This window comes from Excalfactoria chinensis, chromosome 7 (genome assembly GCF_039878825.1).
Source record: "Excalfactoria chinensis isolate bCotChi1 chromosome 7, bCotChi1.hap2, whole genome shotgun sequence".
Lineage (NCBI taxonomy): Eukaryota > Metazoa > Chordata > Aves > Galliformes > Phasianidae > Excalfactoria > Excalfactoria chinensis.
This window is the reverse complement of record NC_092831.1, coordinates 21,533,376-21,549,218: the sequence shown is the minus strand read 5'-3', so window position 1 is coordinate 21,549,218 and position 15,843 is coordinate 21,533,376. Positions and strand designations below refer to the sequence as shown.

The following is a 15,843-nucleotide window of genomic DNA, read 5'->3' as shown; positions in this document are numbered from 1 at the left end:
GTGAGGTAGCTAACAATTAGTTACCAGTTATCACTACATACTTAGGTTACATTGTGCATGCAATAGACTACTTGGAGTTCCACTTTCACCCTCACCATGATGCCTCCTCACCTTTTTGGCATCACTAACTGTTACATGACACATAGCTCAAACTGTCCTAGTAAGGATGTGCCATTTTCAGATTTTTTTACAAGTCATGGCTGGACATCCATCTTTTATAGTTTTTCATTTAATCCTGAACTCAGATCAGTTAACAGCATTACTCATTAAATACCATAGCATTGTTTTGCAAATGCATGCATTCCAAATGAATACATAAATGGGAAGTAGCTTACCAATATTACCAGGTACTTCTCGTCCTGTGTAGGTAAAGCATATCTCCAGGTTCATACAGATGGCAGGCTGATCATTTTCGATGCAGTTCAAATTAGTTCGATTTATTGACTTCAAGTGTTTTAAGGAAGCTTCAATGATTATCACCGGTTTTGTTCTATGAATACAGAAGCATCAGTATTCACGAAATGCTTCAGAAATAACTTACACAATCTCTGAAGAACCCAAAGGAATTTCTAACAGCATATTTTTATGTTTTAGTATTATCATTTTAAAGAATCTAAGTAACTGTATGCAAAGTATTTGTTGCCTTGAGAAATTTCAGAATAGTTTTTCTTTCTCATCAAAGTGTTTACTTAAATGTTTCATGTATAGCATTCTGGAGCCAAATGACTGAAGTTGAGGACACCAAGAACAATATAATGAGGTTGCAATCTGCTAGTATTTTTTTTTTTTAATTGCATTTTACAGAATACAGTTACGCTATGTTCTTCAAATGCACTAAAATGCAGTAGCCTCACCTCAACACCACAGCAGAATCAGATAGAAATGCACCAACTGCTATATCTGCATGAAAAAAAAGGAGATCAACAAGATTAAATTCTCATCAGGAATTACTTCTCAGTTACAATTGTTATGTAGCATACTCATCTTTTGGCAACATTTAAAAAAGACTTGTCCTTTATTTGTTAGGAGGTTTGCATATGGCATGCTTCTCTATACAGAAGATGATTGCTCAAATACTTGTCCCCTGGCCATTTGTTGGACTTGCAGGTATCTGCAATGGGATGATCTGATTTCTATTCCGAATTTAAGCAGCTGACGCGGAAATGCAATTCAGATAAACAGAAGTCATGTGCCTTCTTTTAAACCCAAATCTATAGTTTTACTATACTATGCACACACATATATAAAACAATTCAATTATACTACTACGTATGTACCATGTCTAAAATTACACATAAAATTTGGCAGAACTAGAAAATATATAATTTATTCCAATTAAACAGAAAAGTACTAATGTAATAAGGAAAAACATACATATACCTCTCAGATGAGGTAGCAGAAGTACATGTTAGATGAACCTAAATAATGTTAGGATGTGACTTGCTAATCAGTTATGAGTAGGTGAGCTGAGAGCACATGACATGTGCACTACCTCTTAACCCAGCATTACAAATTCAAGCTGAATGATGTTTCTGTTTACATAAGCCGAGAGCTTAAAACGTGCAGTTCATAGGAACTTTATGCTTTAACATAATAATGAACTGACATAATGTCTATCTGTACAATGGCAGAGCATTGTAACAATATACATAAAGCAAAGAGTTTTTACACAAAATTAGCACTTCTGTGTCCACAACAGTTCTAATCCAAAGCCGTGAGCCCTGAGTCAGGTTAATGTATGCCATGCACAGACTTAGCGTTGCTGAGCTCACTGACTCCTAGCAGGTTCCATACCACATGAAGACCAGAGGGATTTTTAGGTTAGCACACTAGGCTAGCCAACAGATGTGCTTCCAGTACCCAAATTAGCTCACTTCATTTCATTAGCTAATGAAATGAATCCAGTAAAAACTAAAAATCATATTTTACTTTCTCTTGGGTACTATGATCTTGCTTTTAAATCTTTCTTTTATATCTTCAGTAACATTTAGATGACCATAAAAAGTGCTTGTCTTCATCTTCACTTCTTTTCTTCCCAAAATGCAAGATGATATCATATTAATAACATACTTTCTTCTGTTAAGAGTAATAAGTAGTGGTGAAGTTGTCCTGTATGAACTTGTTCTCTTTTAAAATGAAATAATCACAGTTGTTTAAATCACCTTGATAACCATTGTTATCTGCATCAATACCACTTGCTATGGACTGTCCAAACATGCTTAAAGAAGTACTGACTTCCTGTGCTTGTATTCTCTAAGGAGGAAAAAGAAAAGAAAATTATTCTTGGAAAGTAACATTTGTATTACAATATGCAATGCAAGTAGGTGGCACAACCGCCCTGCTTCTGAAAGCAGACGTGCTTTCAGAAGTGGAAGCGTACCTCTAAAAGTAATATTCTTCCACTGCTGTAAATGCTATATCTCACAAACCTCTAAACCATTTTTATTTTATGTGAAGGTTATATTATGACTAGAAATCACAGTTTGTGTAAAAAAATTCTGGAGTCTTTTAAATTACTAAATGTTAAATTAAGAGGAAAAGCATCTTGAATCTAAACTTAAGGGTTGATTTTTTAAATTATTATTATTTATTTATTTCTGGATTGATAACAATCATACCTGTGAAAATGATGGAGTTATTCCATCTTCCCTGCCATTGTATATATAAATAGCTCCTTTTAGATCATCTTCTTGTGGAGCCCCAATTGCTACATCTGTGGGGAAAAAAACAATTATAACAGTCAACATTTGACTCAGAAGCATGAACAAAATGCAGTTAAAAAAATCCAAACCACAGTGCCCGCCATATCAGAACACATTTATTTGCCTGAATTCAAAAGCAAATGCTAAAGATGAAGGGAATTGGAAACAATATAGACAAGTTCAGTATGTGACTCTGACTGAAGTACTGCCTTTCTGAAAAATAAGGGCTAACCAGCCATTAATTTTGTGCAATACAAAGTCTCTTCTTACCATTTCTGAATTTGGCCCTTAAGAGGTTATCATAGAGAGTAGCAAAAAATGTTGTCTTGAAAAACAACTGTTTGTGTTCTTGAAACTATTATGATTTTCCTGCACTCTGCAATTTCCAAATGGACTAAACAACTAAAGCACAAGTAGTGGTCTTAATAACTAAAATGAACAATGTATTTTTCTGTGATAGGTCTTTAACAGCTGATAAGAAGAATGAATGGGCATTTAACATGGAAATGAAGGCAGTCTGTACAAAGGAGTACATTTTAAACACACTTGATTTAATCACTGAACAGTCTGTCAACAAAAAAATACACAAGCAAACAAAGCAACACTTAACAGGCCCTACCAAAACAGCTACAAAAAGCTCCAGGGTTCAAATAGCCAGAGGACATTGACCAAAAAGCAGGAGGAAATTAATTAAAGCATCTTAAAATTCACCCATGCAAATCATTAATGGTGACTTTTCATTCACAAAGAAACAGAGCTATCTCTAAATCAGAAATAAAATATGAACCATCAAACCAAAATTGCAAGAGAAGCAAAAATCTGATGCCTGGGTTTAGCTGAACAGCTCTCTGATTGAATCCACATTGAATGAATCCATACTTGGCTGACTAAAATGCACAAAATACATCTCTCCACTGGTGAGATGAAAATAGGACAGTCAAGTTGTGCTGTCTAATTAAAACGAAACATATGTTCTTGCTTGGGGGGGGTTCAGATTCTACACCAACGTGCGTGCCATTATCTTCATGGGACTGATACAAAAAGCTTACTTCAGTGAAGGTGTTGGCTCTACTGTGCTTTTCTGTTAGTTACTACAGAGAAATGGTTTCTGCATCCAATTCCTCTTTATATTTTGCTTCCAGCTGCTTTTCTTACAAGAAAATTTATTTTCCTATTGTCACTCTCAGTATTGTCTCCACTTACTCTTTTCAATGCATAGCTTCCTTCAAAAGCTAATCCACTTGCTTCAAGTCCCCCTGCAGTTTTATGATGTTTATTTTACATTATATCCTGTGTCATATATCTGCTTTGTTATACAGATGTTAAATTGATTTTACTTCTCTTGTCCCCAGCTCTGTGTGTGACTATTGTTTTCCTTTGCAATTTGCAAATATTCTAGGACAAAACTTGAAACTTCTGTGAAGATAATGCAGAACAGAAGAACTGGAATCTAACAAGAGTTACAGGAACAGTAGCTAAAGGAGAAAAAGGTCTGCTTTAGGGAAAAGGTGGCCAGGTAAGAAGTGAATTGCTGTTTCAAGTCTTGCAAGTTACAGGAGAGGACCAAGAACAGAGAATAAAGGGACACTGTCTTCTCAGCCTTTCATAATGCTCCCATTTATTGTGACAGTCCACCAAAGTTTGTTCGTTTGTTTGTTCTTTAAGATTTTCATACTTACCTTCAAAACCATCATTGTCAATGTCTCCTAGATTGGCTATGGACTCCCCAAATCTGGCTGCGTATGAGTCACTCCCACTGAGCTTTATGTCCAGTTCTACCATCTTTGCTTCCTGAAGGAAAAACATTATTAAAGGCACATTAACAGAGGCTCTTCCAGGAGATACTCCTCAAAATAATAAAACTGCTTGGATCAGTATAAAATCTTACTCAAATGCTTGCTGCAGAAACCAGCATTATCAAAGATATCTAACAATATTATCTTAAGAAGGGATAAGGTAGCTGTTCTTTAAAACTGAGAACAGCAAGATCCCATAGCAAACACCTGTAAACAGCAGCAGACTTGTATCATAGTACAGGAGCTTACTACTCTAAGAAAACTGTGCATTAAAGTCTATACCCTCTGTGGGTGTGTTACAGAGTCCTGCTGAGACCATCACCATGCTTCTGAAGTTGTTTTTCCTATATCCTGTATGATAGGAGAAGAAATCTTCTAGCTTCTTATATGAGAACAACTGTGGTATGATCTATTTTTAAGAGAAAATACTTACGGAACCTGAATTGATATAGACATAAACTCTTCCTTCTTCTCTGATGGTACTTTCCATGGGAGCACCAACTAGCAAGTCTGAGAGGCCATCTGAATTCAGGTCCACAGCACAAACCGCAGCCCCAAAGTAAGAACCAAGCTGTGTGCAAACGAGAAATCCTGTCACTTCACAATTTTTTATTTTTTTTTTTTTTTATGGTAGAAATTTGAAAGGGGCTGAAAAGTAGCATGAAAGACTTACCTTTTTACCTCTTAGTTCAAACAGAATATTCAGTTGCTTGTCAATGCTAAAAATGTATGCCTAAAATGAGAACAAAAGTGAAGCTCAGCAAACAGTAATCTGAAATACTATCTTCTGTTTTATTTACTGCATGTGCTAGAGAATCATCTAGGCAACACATAGTATCACAAGGCACTGCTACTTGCTATTTCCTATCTGTACCTTTAGCACTGCAGTTCACAGCAGTATTATGTAGACTGTCTTCTCTCCTTCCTTCTTTAACTTTTTTCCCTAGGAGAAATCATATTACCTGACACTTGTCTTTATTTTGGTAATCTAATCTGGAAAATAAATGGGTGGCTAGTGGTGGAGTATTGATCAAACAAACAATATAAGCAATCTCTTACTTTACCAGTCTGCTCCTGTTGGGGAGCCCCTCCAATTACTTCTGTGCTAGAAGATGCCAGAAAATGTCCAGCTCCAACTGAGTACCCTGCAAAACAGAAAAGCACTATTCAGTACTGTCAGTGCTATACAAGTAACAAAAAAAAAAAAAAAAATGGGAGCATGACGTATGAAAGCTGTCAACACTACAAATTATTGCAAGTCTGACATTCAGACGTCATGCAAGTTAGCAGTGAAAACAGAAAGGAAAATTTTAAAATACAAGCAAAAGGTCCACACAAACAGTAAGCTCCAGCAAGTAGAAATGAGTGTCAGAAACATTTCTTCCCAGATATTCAATTATCTGCCAAACTGTAAAAGTCCATAAAATAAATGTCAAACATCTTCTGTTACTGTGTATTCTACAGTTGCTTAGCAAGTCCATAACACAATGCAAACTATCACATGCACACACAGTGCAGCATAGAAGCAGTTTATTTGATTGTCACTCTAACTATTGTTGTATCTGGATTGCAGAGAAATGAAATGTGGGGATACTAATGTCTGTGCACTTATGTATGTCTGTATATGCATGCTTTTATACACACACACAGGTTTATTGTGTATGTCCACATAGCAATAAATCAGACCAAAAGCTTGACTACATAATAAGAAAACATTGCATCAGCTTTTGTAATTGAATCTACATAACAACGTATTTGTCTGTGTGGAGACAGCTCTTGACAAACAAGACCACATTTTGGTGCAGACGTCCAGCCACAGAATTGTGATGCCAGAAGCTGCAGCTACACCAGTCATTGTTATTCCTTCCAAAATGCACTATGGCTAATTTGAAACAGGGAAGACATTTAACATATTCTTCTACTCTTGCATTTACTGAATTTTTGTTGATTTTCACAGCTTTCAGAGAAAATGGATCTTGGACCAGAAAAGAATGGGCTTTAAATCTTTCATCTGTGAAGACAGCTGTTAGGAATCCATGTTCTTAAACCCAGCATTTCTTTTCATATTCTAAGGTAAGAGATGTGAAAAATACAATTTCTCATTTAAAAGTCAACACCTAGTTCATGCTTATTGAACCAAAAAATTAAACTTTATTAGATGAACCTTAATTTGCCTCCTCTAACCATATATATGTGTGTGTGTATATATATATATATATAATAGTTTTACTGAAGTCTGAATGTTGATAATTGTAATGCACTTTAGAACAAAAAAACATCAAAAGAAACAATAACAGATTCCTACTGTGACATTACAGTGTGTGGGGGAAGGAAAAAAATCACAAAACTGATTCATTTTCTCCATTTTTTAATGATAGATATTATATTGACTTCAACATTTAAAAAGCTCCATGAAAAAATATCAGAAAGATATAAACTTAGAATTAAATAATATTTAAGAAAATTAAAACACATCTTCAGAACTCTTACTCCTGGGATTAATAAAGCAAACACTGAGAAACACTGAGCACTGATTTCAAGATCACAACTATTTAGCTAAGCCCTTGATTAATATATTTATAAGGTATTAAATATTTGAAGTACCTAAATAGCTGCCAAATTTCACTTGGTTATTTGAATCTGTGTAAGTATGGATTGTATTTGAAGTTGTATTGTATACAAAAACAGAACCAGTCCAATAAAATGATCCAGGGGCTCCCATTATAATTAAGTCCTAAAAGAAAAATAAAACATAGCTTTGTTATTCAGGTTTAAACATTCACAAAAATTAGCAAAATAAGTCAAACACTTTCCTTTAGATCTTTTATCAACTCAGAAAAATGCCACTGGAGATGTGTATGGCTCAGCACCAAGAGATTACCACCACATCACAGACAACATTTTTCAGCCTTTCTCAAAATATGGTTATTACAAACATTGATCTGGAAGCATTTTAGTATGAACATCAAACTGGATAGTCTCTCTTCTTCTTCTTTTTTTTTTTTTTTTTTTTTTTTAAAGAAAAATCAGTCTTAAAATTCTGATTGTATAATACAGACTACTACTCTGCAAAGCAAGAACATACTGCTTATGAGCATTAATGTTACACAAAACAAATTAATAGCAAGAGAAACATAAAACTCCATACTTTGTTACATTCATGGTCTTTTTCCATGAATAGTAATTTTTAATTTTAATTGCAGATTAAAAGTGATTTTGAAAGTAAAATCATTCTTGGTTAGTTTGGGAATTATCATGCAAGTATTACTGACATTAATTATATTGTGTGTGTGTGTGTGTGTGTGTATATATATATATATATGCACATATATGAGGTGTTTGGTATCTTCAATACAAACCCCCATGTAATAGCTGGACATTCCAGCCTGGCATGACCCATGATTTTCTCCAAACTTTCGCACATGGTCTGCATAGAGGAAAGAAACATAAAAGAGGATGAGAAGCATGCAGTTTCAGAACTTATTACCAGATCTTCAAGAGAGTCTGAGACAAACTTAAAACAAAACAATGAATCATCAGTCTTCAGTTCCGTAATAAAACTAAAAATACTGTATTCCCTGGTGTGACCTTTAGTGTCAATACTCTGATGTAACAAACCCAAAGCACTATGTAACTTTTGATCACAACAGCCCTTGAAATCTTGTGACTTTAAAGGCTCTAGTTTTCTCTCTAAATTATTCCATGAGAATGAAATAGTATGAATTGAGCAACATCAATGGATAAAACTCCTCTTTTCCACTATGCCTATAATCCGGACAATCTGACAAGCTTATGTATCTTGACAAAAGTTGCCCTGATGCTCCATTAAGGCTTTGAAGGACTTATTACGGATATCTTAGGAATATTGGCACCTATTACCTTTAGCAGTTGTTTTACACCCAAATCTCCCAGCCCTGTTTTCCTGCTCCTCCTTACTAACATCCTCCTATTGGGATCCCTTCATCTCACCCCTAGGTTTGTTCACCTAAAAGCCACAGAAGAGAAAAGCACAACTTTCTCAAGGCTCCTGGCAGTCCATAAAACCAACAGATGGATGTCTGAGGACGCTACCCCTGTTGGTCTACACAGAGAGGCCAGACTGTCAGCTCTTCCTCACACTGGCAAGGTACAGGATCATGCACTGCACTTCTGGATGGTCTATTTCCAAGTTTCAGATCTCAATTCTTATTCTGTCCCTGCAGTCCTCTGAAGAAGGACTGCCCAACATCTTGATCGCTGGCCTTAGTAGGAGGCAGTTTAGGAATAAGGATGCACAGCAGCTGGACATGTGGCCATACTGGGAAACCAGAGGCTAAGAAGAAGATGGCAACATCAATCCATTGCCATTAATGATTCCCTGCAGGGTACTGGTGAGCAGAGCAAACAAATGACAGAGCAATCGAACTGAGGAGGTTCTCCACTGGCATGTTTTTGGGATGCAGCTATCCAGCCCAACCAGCAAGTATTTGTTTTGCCTGTTGAATGCAATTTTTCTTAGAGGTGGTAAGCATTCTGCTAGCAAAGTTACATCATTCGTAACTTCAACACTCTGCCTTCAAGCCTTTGGCTGCAGAAATCCTGTCCAGAGCAGCACAGGCTTTTCACAGCTTTGCATCACTGAATTTTGCATCTCATCCTTCCCTAGAAGGGACCCAAGCATTATGCTTACCTATATAACATGGGCATATTCTTCTGCTCAGCTCAGTTCGAAAATCAGAAGAGACAGCAAAACAAATACCATATGGGAGTTTGTGTTCATTTTTTATGTAAAAGATATTTTTCCACCTATGTCCACAAGCCTATGGATAAAAAACACAAGATATTTGACACAGAAGCACAAGAATTATGAAGGTTCTCTGACAAGCAGACTTGCAGCTGCAGTGGTGAATACATACGACAAAAGATCCGTTTTCTCTGGGCTGCCTTGATAAGCTGACGCCCAGCCACTGATGATCTCGTTCTTCTATACAAGTCTTCCCACAGCGCTCCCCACTTGGATTGCCTAGGACACACAAACCAATGCTGAGCATGAGGACAAGCTCAAGGGCCACACAGTGTCCAACAGAACATAATGGAAAAACTTTGGTAGCTGACACCTGTCTCCATTTTGCAAAGACCACAAATATGTTTCATGTTTGTAAACAAACGCAGGAATGTATACAACCAAGGGGAGCATGCTGCTTCTGAACATGATGAATGAGGTGGTGACAAATGACTTCTCCATAGCAGAAACTGCAGCAGAAAGCGATGTTACACTCAGTCTGATGAAGATTTTTTATTTTATTTTATTTTTTTTTTTTTTTTTTGAAGTAGCATCTGTTTCATGGCTTATATCACATCATTATGAGACAATCCTTAAGCAGTAAGTTCATGTTACTAACCTAACTGAGCCCAAAGATTTTCAACTGATACTCAAAAAATGAAAATGAAGCCAGCATGAGAAATCAAGGAAATCCAGCATAGAAGTGTTCCCTTTGCTCTTTCCCCACATTTATTTGTTTGTTTGTTTGTTTGTTTGTTTGTTTTTTAACATCTATGAGTGAGTTTATAGAGTGACTCTGGATTTCCTATCCCAGAATTCAGTCTTCCAGAGTCTGAGACTATCTTAGGGTCAGTTTTAGAAACATTCTTTGCAAGGGTTTCTTCAGCATCTTTCTTATCTATGTATCAGTCAGTTGCAGATCTTAAAATTATCTCTACTGTAAATGGCTGTTAGGTAGAGGGTATACAACTGCAGTCTCTATGGGGAACATAAAGAGAAGCATCTGCAGGAATAAAAGCCTCTGCATTCCCAGGTATAGGAATTAATACTCCTTTAAATCAGAAAAGCCACTTCTGGCAACTCTCTTTCAGCAGTGCTTTCTGTCCTATGACAAAGAATTACTTGTGTTTTCCTTTACAGTGCACATGGGTTTGTAGGAAATGAACCAAGTGGGGAAGGCTGGTATCATAACTATAACCTCAAGAGGTTTCCTGAACCTTTTTATCCTTAAGTCAAGCAAGACCAGATAACAGCAACATCTGAGATAGAAGAAAGCTTTGCTCATCTCAATACTTCACACTTATATGTACGTCAGAGGTCATAACAAGAAAAAGCACCACCATTCACTGCTGCTTATTGGGTTTTTGTAAGGGAAACTGTTGATCACGGCCTGAACCTCTGATTAACCATCTGAGGCAAGTGACAGTCAGCTGCGGGAGCACAGGTGAAGGTAATTCAGCTGTGTTCCTGGAAAGGGTGGAGCTTGCCTCCACCTCTTCTAGATCCCATTTAAGGGCTGACCACCACTAAGGTAGTGTCTTTTTTTGGAGATTGCTTCTTTGCAGAGTTTTTGTGGTGAGCTTCAACATTGGTGAGCATCCATCTGGACTGAAAGTCTCAACACTGGTGAGTCTTTTCTTAGATATCCTCTGGCTATTTATTCTGTAATTCCAACTATACGCTTGCATTATTCCAACTATACAGTTGTTTCCTTTTTTTTGGGCTCCACAATGTGTAGATTCAGCTTTCCTTCGGCCCTCTGCTGACTGCTGCCTTGTGCCTCCTCTCTTTCTCTGACTGGCAAGTGTTCAAATGTTTTGAAAATGATAGGCCTTCATGAGCAAGAGAAGGGTGAATTTGACATCCTAGACATGGTGATGAGCCCCTGCTCAATGTAGGATCTCATAAAGGCTTTCTCTGATGATAAAGCTACATTCTGCACAAGCAACAGAGCTGCACTACATAAGCTCAGGAGGACACAGCAGCTTGACTGCCTCAGGAAAAAGGAGCGTGCGTTGTCATAAAGTCACTGAGAGATAAGTAATTGCTCCGTCTGTGTACATTACACAGCTGGAAGATACACTCTTGCTATAATCTCTGCTGCACACATCCACAGGAACAGCATAATCGCGCATAAACAAGGTCAGAACTCGAAAAGCCATTTCTAGTTCAGGCCTCAAGGACTCTAATACAGATGTTTGCAGTGTCATCCGAGAAACCAGTTTTATGTTACTTGCTTCAGCACTCTCCATGCTCAACAGTCTCCCGCAATCCTTTTTATCCTTCTAGAACTCCTCTAATGCTATCTGATTATAACAGCAATCTACTGCAAGGACAAGTCCCCCTCTCATAGATATCAGGGCCTCAGCCTCCTTTTACTTGCCCAAGGCAATCTTCTCTCTTTTCAGAGATTGGATAGGTCTTATCCCTCTAATGCTCCTCAAAATGCTTCCACCTGGAAGAATATGTTAGTTGAGAGCTGTTTCTGTGATCCCATAACAGACACAGGTTCAGACATCCCTGCCTTCCTTGGAATACATTTCCAAGCAGAACACTTGCAGGGGATGATAAATGCAAGTGAGATCAAAAAGCAGAGCAACCAAAAGGAACATCACTGAGATCAGAGTTGAACACCGGTCTGCCTTTTGCCTATTAGCTGCTCACTTTTCCATCACAATAGTTCGGCTGGGGGAGCTAGAGGGCAATTTCTTCTTAATTGCAGCTGAGACTTAAAGGAAGGGTGGAAAACATTAAGGCCAGTACTTTCTGATCTGATTCTTAAAACAAACCAACAACAACAACAAAAAAAAAGTATTGACTTTATAGTATGGATTGTAGTTGAAACTTCTGTTTTATTTTTAGGCTGCATGGCAATTTCTATAGTCTGTTTTTTCAACCAATAAAAAGCTCTCAGTTTCAAATCTGAGAGCAATTTAATTGAAAACAATCTACAAGTCCAAAATGCAAGAGGTCATAAGATCTGAAGAGCGAGTTCCTCTACAGTCATCTGCTGCTGTCCCAAACAGACACACATAAGGTCCTGAAGCTCAAAAATATGCTAGCAGGCTGACAGTGCTCTGGATAATATATCTGAGCATTCTATTCTGTATATTTGTGCCTACAGCTCCCAGCTGTGTCCACATCTAACACAAACCATCACCTAGAAATACTCCAATTATGAGTAAATCAGTGGTCTAGACTGTCTGGCTCCAGTGACAGAAGTACTAGAGCTAGAAACAAGACTCACAGCTTTACTCCTCTTTTCAGCAGTGTTTTAGAAGTACCAGCAAGTGGCTGTGAAGGCAAAGATTTATTAGAAGATTTAATTGTTCCTCCCAGTTTTTATACCAGCCCTTATCCTTGCAACACCATGAGCAACATGACAGTTCTCTGGATGAGTTGTTTTTAGATGCTGCAATGACTTTAGCATAAGACTGTTCCCAGCAACTCTTTCTCTATTGAGCAATCAGTTAGGGACATGTGACACAGAAAACACAACAGCAGTCCTATGTGATCAGGGGCTTTTAAATTGCCCATTAATCCTTTGTTAATTTGCTAAGCCAGTTTCAAGGCTACTTCAGTGAAAAATTGCAGAATGTTTTAAAATTATGTCCAAGTCCTTCTGTTTATTACAAAGTTCTGATGTTCAAAACACATCAAAACAAACAAACAAAAAAAACTGAACAACAAAAAAAACCACTTCTGTTATCACCTCTATATTTTGTATCCAGAAACTCAAACTCATCATCTCAAAGACTCTTCATCTGAAAGAAATGTGAATTCGAGTAATTAAGAGAAAGATAAAAATGGCTGTTTTGCCATCTGCCAGTCCCAGGAGTGTAATATATACTTGCACTTTTTTCAGATAAAATTACCCTGTTTTACAAGCTCAGAACCCAAGCTTGTTGCTAGTAAGAAGAAGAACTAGATCACTGACTGTAAGACAAAGTATTGATAAAGACCATTATGACCCCAAGATGCTGACAGCCTCAATGAGCTAGACAAGAGATAATTAAGTTTAGCTTTGCAACTGCAAATTCCCTTGTGTATTTCTGCCACTGCTCAGCAGGAAGGCAGAAACTTAATGAAGTTCAGATCCTACTCTACTTCATTTACATCCCATGCACCACATCACAGTTTGGTTGCTTTATTGATCTCACTTCTTGTTTTACTACAGAACTCCTCCTTTAGGATGTGTTTACCTTCAGATATACCGTAGACAAACCTTGGTATTACAAAGATTCTATCTAGCACTAAGGGAAATAAACATTTTGCAAAATATCTTGTGGTATCACTGTTTTTAAAAGCTCAGGACAAGACAGTAAATATTGCTGTGTAACCTGCAGTATCTAAACCCAGGGACGGAAGCGGTATTAACCTAAGTTTTTAGTACCATGTAAACACTTTTGGTCACCTGTTGCATCATTTTGTTTCAGATCTCCTAAGCTACTGAGGAAAAGATCATGAATTTCATTTGTTAAGACAGAGCTTTTTTCTCCATGCTTGCTAAACAAGTGAATGCAGAAGTGCTGCTGAGGTACTATAGCTTTCAAAGAAGCGGAGCACCCTCCTCCTCACCTACAAAGTAAGAAGCTATTTTAACTTCCAACCCAGGAGTAGATGCTCAATGCCATTTTTGCATACACTATTTCACCCGTTGTTTGACTTCTTCAACTTTCCCAAGCCTCTTAAACAAGCAACTGGAGAAGAAAGTTATTTCTTACACGTCGTATAAATTTAACATTGGAAGAAGATTACTCCAATTTAAAAAAAGCAAAAACAAACAAAAACCCCAACAAACCAACACCAACGGGCTACTTGGGCTGGCATAAATTCATGTGCTGTTCTATAAGCAGCTGCTTGTATGTGTTCTATTTGTAACTTTGTTACAAAAGGTAACTTTTACTGCCGCTTGCAAAAAGTGTGTCAAACCTGTCCATTCTGAGCACCATGCAGAGTTGGCACAGGGAAATTGTTGTTCTTACGTTTTTGTCTCAGAATCCTGCACCCATCCTGAGTGCGCACTGGGGCATGGCGTGCTGTCGCCTGCATTGGTTTCAAATGTTTTGAAAACTTTCCCGCGCTTCTTATCCTGACTGGGCAGCAAGTTGGCAGCTCTAACGGCTCCAGAACGTTCGGGAGACTTCATAGGCACAGCACAGAGACAGGTAAACATGCCTTGTGCAGGGAGGTTGTGAACAGAGCCTAAAGCAACTAAGATGTGCACAGAGCAACCTGTTGAGAAGCACTCTTGTTCTGAGCAAGCATTGGACACTTGGAAGTTGGGTGTGCTGCAGTCACACCTCGTGAGGATGGGAGAAGTCTGCTTAAATGCGGGAATTGGAAAAATGGTGCTTGTCAAGCATAGCTTTGGTCCTCTGAAGCTCAGTTCATGAAGATGGATGAGCACCAAGCCAGGTGCTGTACCTCACCATGAGTCGGGGCGGCTGCTGCGGGAATGGCTCTGCAGAAGGCCCAGGCCTGTGTTCCAAACTCCGTGCCGGTGCCAACCGCTCTACCTCACCATCCTGCTGCGGGAAGCACGAGAAAGCCACCGAACCCTCCCCTTTTGAGAGTTGCGAGACCAGGGAGCGGGAACCTCTCAGCCAAGTTCTGATGCGATCTGTTGTTCCCATACGGAGAAAAGCCGACCCCCTTCCCATCAGTGCAATGCGGCGCCGCATCACCCGGCAGCAACCCCCGTCCCGCAGCGCTCAACAGTCATCCCGCCGCCCGTCGCCGACTCACCGAGCTGGAGCTGCTCGCACCTCCCGCGGGGATTGCTCCCGATCCGGCAGCGGAAGATGGCCCCAGGGCTGAGTACGGAGCTGTTGGCGGCCCAGCTGGCCTGCGGGGCGCCCACCACGAGCCTGCGGGCAGAGGGGAGGAGTGAGGTCGCCGCGACGGTGGGCTGCAACCGCGCGGCGGCCCCGATCCGTCCGGGACTCACCAGCGCTCCTCGCCGTGACCCATCAGGAGAACCGAGTAGCCGAAGAACGTGCCATCGTCCCCGCGGAAGAGCAGCGGACGCCGGGTGTCCACGTTGTAGGTCCGCGCCGTCGGCAGACACTGCCATAGCAGCAGCAGCGGGGCGGCCCAGCGCGCAACCCGCCCGCAGCTCCGCATGGCTCCGGCCGGCACCGGGCAGACAGGCGCCCGCCTTCCCGCTCCGCTCCGGGAGAGAGGCAGCCCCGCCCTGCCTTGCCCCGTGCCCTGCCCCGGGACGGGGCGACCCGCGCCGCTCACAGCGACCGCTGCCGGCAGGACGAGTGGGGAGCTGCGGTGCGCACGGTGCTGGATGCCTTCGGGAGGTGACGGCTCCGCCGCGCCGCCTCCTGCTGCGCCGCAACAACCCCATTGCCGTTTCAGGCGCGAGGTCGGGTTTCTCCCCGCCCCGTCCGCGCCCGGCGGTGCCGGAGCGGCACGGCCTGCGGGGCTCCCCGGAGGACTCCAGGAGGGCTCAGCCTGCCGGACCTCGCACCTGCCCGGCGGGCGGCGTGGGTGAGCCGTCCGGGTGCGATGTGGAGGCGACGGGTCGTGCAGAGCAGGGCCTTGCCCGAAATGCCCGCCGGCATTCCTGCCC

At 40.2% G+C, this 15,843-nt stretch overlaps 1 protein-coding gene and 1 long non-coding RNA gene across 2 annotated transcripts in view; one reads left to right on the top strand and one right to left on the bottom strand.

Moving 5' to 3' along the window:
* The window catches only part of ITGA4 (integrin subunit alpha 4), a 31,451-nt gene extending 15,927 nt beyond the window's left edge, over window positions 1–15,524 (bottom strand). The window contains exons 1-14 of the mRNA XM_072342369.1: window positions 15,211–15,524; window positions 15,009–15,130; window positions 9,394–9,500; window positions 9,168–9,297; window positions 7,858–7,925; window positions 7,103–7,232; window positions 5,558–5,643; window positions 5,172–5,231; window positions 4,932–5,069; window positions 4,382–4,493; window positions 2,619–2,713; window positions 2,163–2,253; window positions 855–900; window positions 336–490 (exon numbers count right to left, since the gene is read on the bottom strand). Of these exons, the coding sequence (XP_072198470.1) occupies window positions 336–490; window positions 855–900; window positions 2,163–2,253; window positions 2,619–2,713; window positions 4,382–4,493; window positions 4,932–5,069; window positions 5,172–5,231; window positions 5,558–5,643; window positions 7,103–7,232; window positions 7,858–7,925; window positions 9,168–9,297; window positions 9,394–9,500; window positions 15,009–15,130; window positions 15,211–15,386 (1,516 nt within the window). The 5' untranslated portion in view covers window positions 15,387–15,524. The remainder of the gene's footprint in view (window positions 1–335; window positions 491–854; window positions 901–2,162; window positions 2,254–2,618; window positions 2,714–4,381; window positions 4,494–4,931; window positions 5,070–5,171; window positions 5,232–5,557; window positions 5,644–7,102; window positions 7,233–7,857; window positions 7,926–9,167; window positions 9,298–9,393; window positions 9,501–15,008; window positions 15,131–15,210) is intronic.
* On the top strand, window positions 4,092–9,149 carry LOC140255061 (uncharacterized). The gene is made up of 3 exons (XR_011904372.1): window positions 4,092–4,218; window positions 6,456–6,571; window positions 8,474–9,149. It is a non-coding gene; the product is annotated as an uncharacterized lncRNA (long non-coding RNA).
* Window positions 15,525–15,843: the final 319 nt, after the last annotated feature.